This window comes from Dendropsophus ebraccatus, chromosome 4, assembly GCF_027789765.1.
Source record: "Dendropsophus ebraccatus isolate aDenEbr1 chromosome 4, aDenEbr1.pat, whole genome shotgun sequence".
NCBI lineage: Eukaryota > Metazoa > Chordata > Amphibia > Anura > Hylidae > Dendropsophus > Dendropsophus ebraccatus.
In genome coordinates, this window is record NC_091457.1 from 40,912,518 (window position 1) to 40,918,517 (window position 6,000).

A 6,000-nucleotide genomic window follows, 5' to 3' on the forward strand; every position below is an offset into this window, starting at 1 on the left:
ATTTCTTACCTGAATCATCTGTGCTGTTTCTGTGCTATTAGCAGTTTAATCCATATGCTAATTAGGCGTTTTGGTGCACCAGGGTGGTAGTTCTGCCCCCAGTGCACCGATCTGGCCCTTCTAATGGGTATCAGCAGACTGGGCCGGCCGAGGCGGATTGGTGCACTAGGTGTACCAAAACACTTACTTAGCATATGTATTTATCAGCTAATGTCACACATACTGCACAGAGGATGAAGATAAGAAGAAATTTACCTTCATCCTCAGCGCCTAGGGAGATATCAGCAGGTTAGATACTTCTAACCTGTTGTTAGTTTTCCTTTTAGGAGGGTTTTACTTTCACAAGTACATGGGTGATACATTTTGTGATCGCTAGGGTTCTGACTGCTAGGATCCCACATACTGGATTAGCAGTGTGCTCTGGAGGAGATTGCACTTGACAGTCTCCTAGAAGACTCTAACACTCTGTTCCTGCAATAGATGGTGGATGTCAGTTGTCTGATCCCCAGTGATCACAAAAAGTGCATTTGAAAAAAAAACAACTTGTAATCGATTTTACTAGTTTTTATAACCTTTTCACATGTCACATAAAGTTTTGTTCTGTGGGGCTCCGGGTGCCAAGACATGCACTACTCTCTAAACCACTGTGGAAGTAGCACTGAACAATGTGCCCCTTCTTCCTGCTCGGCTCACCTTATAAAAAGCCAAAGCATGTAGTGTACAGGTTCATAGAAAGTGTCATTGATTTCAGAAACAAAGGCCCTTAGTGCTCAGCTGAACACTTCTGCCAGTTCATTTTAGCGACCAGTAAAGGTCTCAGCACCGGAGCCCCCACCTGTCAAGACTCGAGATGTCATAAGTTTGTAAAATTGATAGGCATCCTATAAAATGGCATCTGTTGGCACCTTCACTCTGCCCTAGCTGCAGGCAGCATGATTTAATGACGGATGCCCTCATTCCACTGTGCTTTACACTAAAGCCTGGGTGGTTTAGAGAAGTCATAGTTTTAACTTTTGCTCACAGCCAATGTTATCCAGGTAACAAAACAATATTCTAAACAATATTTCTTCCCAATTCTACCCTATGTCTAATATACATGTATAACCGATCTTGCACTCCCTGCCCCCCCTACCCACCTCATTCTTATCCACTCTGGACATGTAAAATCCTCTACTCTGGGTCCACTCTGACAACACTTAGCTTCCTCCCTCCCCCACTTACTCCCTTTGTAGTCACAGGACATATGATCTCCTCTCTGGGGGCTGGGTTAGCTGTCTATTGACTTGGTTACCCGACCCCCAGGAGACATTATCTGCATCATCTCCATGCACCTGTGTTGCTTCTGTAAACTTACATGTGTCCATGAGCCTAGGTTTCTGTGATATGAAAAGTTATAGTCTATGTCTGCTTGCTGTCATTGAATGCAGGAATATTTACCTGTCTTTGTGTCTCAGCTCAGCATACTGTAAGTGTCATAGATGTTCTTAGTCTAGATGGAACTAGAATGTTTTCATTCACAGTCAGCAAGCAGAGGTCTAAACCTTTACTACATGCCCGGTAAACCGATGCCCTGTATGCAGCACATGGCTACACTATGCGCACGCCAGCTCTGCTACATCATCAGCTAGTTAATCATATTTTACTGCAAAGAGTTCACCTGTTACCATGTCCCTCACCAGTCACCTTGAACATGCTGACATGTTTTGTTTTACTTTAATGCTGCCCGAACAGTGATCAGAGCAGTTCTCAGTGGCTTCTCAGTGCTTCCAGAGCAATACATGTTTTTTTTGTGCAGTAAATCCATTATGGTAAATGGCATTGCCACACTGAAGGAAAGTATTCTTTGTAGTGGTTAGAACAATAACATAGTAATAAAGTTATTAATGACAATTTGCCAAGTTGTGAATTAACCAGGAGAAATAAAGAGAGAACTCATACAATAGTTATGCACAAAGAAAGAAAAAACAGAACAAATGGCGCTGCATGTGCAGATCAATATAACAGAGCATTCGTATCTTTGCAATCACAAATGCACGCTCACCTGTTGTGGTCGGACATGCTCAGGTACGACTCTAATGTGGGCACAAGTAATTAAACCAGGGTCTGCTGCCGTCCACCTCCCGAGGGTCCTTTCTGGTTCCCGGTGTAGAAATCACAATTTTGTAGAATAATGGTGGATCAAACGTAGGTGCCAAAACCCTTTTTGAAAGCCAGGTTCAGATCTCCCAATTCAGAAGAAGACGCTGTCAGGCTCTTTGCAGATTAGTGTTTATTGTTTAAATGTGACGTGTTTTGGGGGTCCACCACCCCCTTCATCAGACATCTTCATCTGATGTCTGATGAAGGGGCCGGTGGACCCCCGAAACGCGTCACATTTAAACAATAAAGAAGATCACTAATCTGCAAAGAGCCTGACAGCGTCTTCTTCTGAATTGGGAGATCTGAACCTGGCTTTCAAAAAGGGTTTTGGCACCTACGTTTGATCCACCATTATTCTACAAAATTGTGATTCATACAATAGTTATGTAATAGACAATGACCAATTAAATAAGAGATGCAGCATGTTCCGGGCTTGTTTTTTTCTATTCTCTTTTATGGCTTTTTCATTGGATTACCGTAGATCTCTTTGAGAAAATGTCTTTTGAGAAGAGTACATTAGCAATATGACTTATTATGATGCCTTAAATGACTCTTAACTGTCCATCAGTTCTGTAGCACGTGGCAATTGCAAGTTATTGCTCAGAAGAAATCTAAAATCAGAGTTCTCGTGACTAATTGGGCTCTTCCACTGCAGTTTATAATTTCACTTTGGCGGAGAAACGTATGAAACCTTTCCAATTTCTTTACTAACTTAATCTTTGAGAATAAATTTGGATTTTCTGAGCCTGACTTTAGCGTCATAGCCATTTTTGGGGAAAGTGAGTGTTTTTGAATCTGAGTCCCCTGGTCATAAATTGGAGACAGAATACTAAGAGGATTTCTTCCTGTGGAGGATCCTGCATGCCCATGTATTACACAATAGCCCATTATCACAGAGGGTATGGTACAATTCCTAATTTCACCTGTGGCAGCACTGTGGAAAAATTGAACATTTGCATCCTGTAATGAGAGGAACTTTGTAACATAAAGCAGGTGTCTCCTAAAGAGAAACTAAAACCTCTACATCATATATAAACCTTTTGGAAAGCTTACATGGCAATCCACACTTCGATTAAGATAGTACCATTGTAATAGATAATATGGCAGTAAAATAAAAGAGGGACCTGGAGGTTGCGATCTAGATAGGCAGACAATTGGATCCAAACAATTCACATAAGAGTCCAATGATAACGCATTTCAAGGTTACTGTTACCCTTTAACATGTCCATGATCAGATGGAGAAAAACTGAGATCCCCGAAATGCGTTATTATTGGACTCAATAAATTAATCTTATGTGAGTCCTTTTGCAACCTTCAGGTCCCCCTTTTTTCAACTTTCACTACTATATTATCCATTGGACCTATCCCTGGTGGGTACTTGGGCATTGACATGTTTGGAGTGTAATTTATCCACAGTGGATATGTGCAGATAGGTGTTGTTGCTCTGTATATCCACAACCCCAAAAGGTGAGCAAACCCTTTTTTTTTTTTTTTTTTTTTTTTTTTTTTTTTTTAATACTTTATAGGAGGTACAGACTTCCATTGTATGATTGTACCATTGTAATAGATGACACACAGAAAGGATGTTAATAGGCAAAATTAAAAAAAATGGACTGTTAGGTGAAAGATGTTGGTTGTTCCCAGCCAGCTGTGTGAAAAATATAGTGCAAGTATAAAGAAAAGGTTATAAAAAGAAAACCTACAGGTAAACCAAGGAAGAGTCCATGTCAAGATAGAGAAAATATAAATGTTGAAGAAAACAAATGAGAAACATAGGTATATAGGAGTGAATGTGTATGAGAGAACTGTAAGAAATTGCATCTCTAGTATGCGGTGGACACTTCTCCTTCCATCGATAGAAAATAGTATGATACCTCGCTCACAAAGCAAAGTGTTAAAGCTTTTCTGTAGAAAAGGCTTGTTTTCTCCATATGAGTTTACAATCTCACTCTGAATGAAAATTTATAATGGAAATAAAAAAGAAGAAGAAAATGATCCATGATAAGGCTCCATCGTGCTAAGCTGATCTGTCAGTGCAGCTGGAATCTGCTTGATGTAGAATATTTATCATTTGTTCTGGAACAACCATTTATATTTTTCTGTTGAACTCTCCATTTTTTTATTCCACTCTCTCTCAGGAAACCCATTTGTTATTTATTACAATGATTTTTTTTATCATTCTCATAAGATACGTTTTATGAAGCTAGAGTATTCAGCTATTCTGTGGTGTTTGAGATTTGTATATTTGCTATGGTGTAAAAAACGGGATTCCATCTTTTTTTCCCTCAAGGGACAGTAAATCTATATGAAGCACAGTCCTGCTGAGAAACAAAGATGCTTTTCCTCTTTACGATTAACTACAAATCTGGACATCTTTGCAGGGTGCTGCAGAACGGGCTGGAGGTGGAGCGGCTGCGTTTGAGAAACTTCTTCCACTACTATCACTCCAAGAGGGGCATGTGGAACACTCAGAGCCAGGAGAACGCTGCCAAGGACTGAGATGGGGATGAACTGATATTCTGAGTATTGTCCGCTATGGAAACCTCTCTCCTTGGTTTGTGGATTGCACAGAGAGGCTGGCTGTTCTGTCTAATATACAAGGTACTGCCAGAGTAACCTGCATAGTCTGCACATTTCACCCGCTGCAGGCTACTCTGGTCGTGTTCTGAGGTGGCTGCGATACTCTGCAGAAGATGACTGACTTTATGCATCCAGTTTTTAATGCTTCAGAGGAGGATAACTATGTAGTGCACAAGTCAAGTATTCTGCTGTATACAATGGCTGATTCATAGGAAAATAGCACTCAGGGTTCTGCTGCCAAAAGGTTTCATTTTTAGTGTTCATGCACTGGTATAGTATTTAAGTCATTGTACAAACAGTATTCTTGCATTAAACACAGGTAAGAACAGAAATCCTGTTTGTTTGGCGTACACAGAAGTGTACGTGCATCAAATGTCAGCGGTAGGAATATTTCCTGCACTATAGCAACTGACCTCTGGGTGGCGCTCAATGACATCTTTACATATTGAACATGGTAAATTATTTCCAGGAGACCATTGACCGCAAAAGGTGACTATGTATTAAAAAAAATTATGTTTAACGTAGATGAGGGAAAACCATTCACTAAGAATTAAGCTCCATTTGCGGTGCTATATTGTTATGTTAGGTTGTCACCCCTCTACGGCCTTCCCTTAGCAAGGGTCCGTGTAGAGTAAATCACGAGTAATGTCATTTTAAGCCCTAGGATATAATTGGCTGAGGATACATAATCTTGGTCAATCTGAATGCAGCACTTAGCATTATTTATTAAGAGGCCTAAAGCCAAATCTAAAGGTATATTCATATATTATATGATGGAAATGTGCCCGGCGGTTACTTGAGATAGCAATGCTCGGAGCAGGAGTCCTTGTCTTAATAAGATATAATATAATACCTTGGCTGTGGCGCCAGGCTGACATATTATAGAAAGGTAATATGTTCTACATAACATCTTCTCCCTTAACCTGCTGTTGTCCTCTTCTGCAGACATCCAGCCATGCTCAGCAGTTACAATGATTTCTGTGAAATTAAAATGTAGCAAGAGGTTTTTAGAAGTTTTAAATATTTTTTTTTCTTTTTAAACTAAAATAAAACCATTTTCAGTTTGGCTTTTATGGTTGTCTCCTCGTGGATTGTATGCCAAAAATATGTCAACCTATGCAGAGCTTAACATTTTCAGGAGTGGCCTTCCATGCCTGGTTTACCTTGATTTACGTAAGTCATATGGCAGAAATTGGCACCTACTGTGGAGCAGTTCCCACCAGATTTACCTAAGAGGCCTGCGCCTCTTAGTCAATTGGGTGGTCTGAATAGGGACGTGTA

At 40.3% G+C, this 6,000-nt stretch overlaps 1 protein-coding gene across 4 annotated transcripts in view; it reads left to right on the forward strand.

Moving 5' to 3' along the window:
• Positions 1 to 5,727, forward strand: part of B4GALNT4 (beta-1,4-N-acetyl-galactosaminyltransferase 4) — a 53,443-nt gene extending 47,716 nt beyond the window's left edge. For 3 of the 4 annotated variants that reach the window (XM_069965641.1, XM_069965642.1, XM_069965643.1), the window contains exon 21: positions 4,521 to 5,727. In XM_069965641.1, coding sequence (XP_069821742.1) covers positions 4,521 to 4,638 — 118 coding nt within the window. In that variant the 3' untranslated portion in view covers positions 4,639 to 5,727. The remainder of the gene's footprint in view (positions 1 to 4,520) is intronic. The other variant, XR_011362558.1, reaches the window with a different exon arrangement.
• Positions 5,728 to 6,000: the final 273 nt, after the last annotated feature.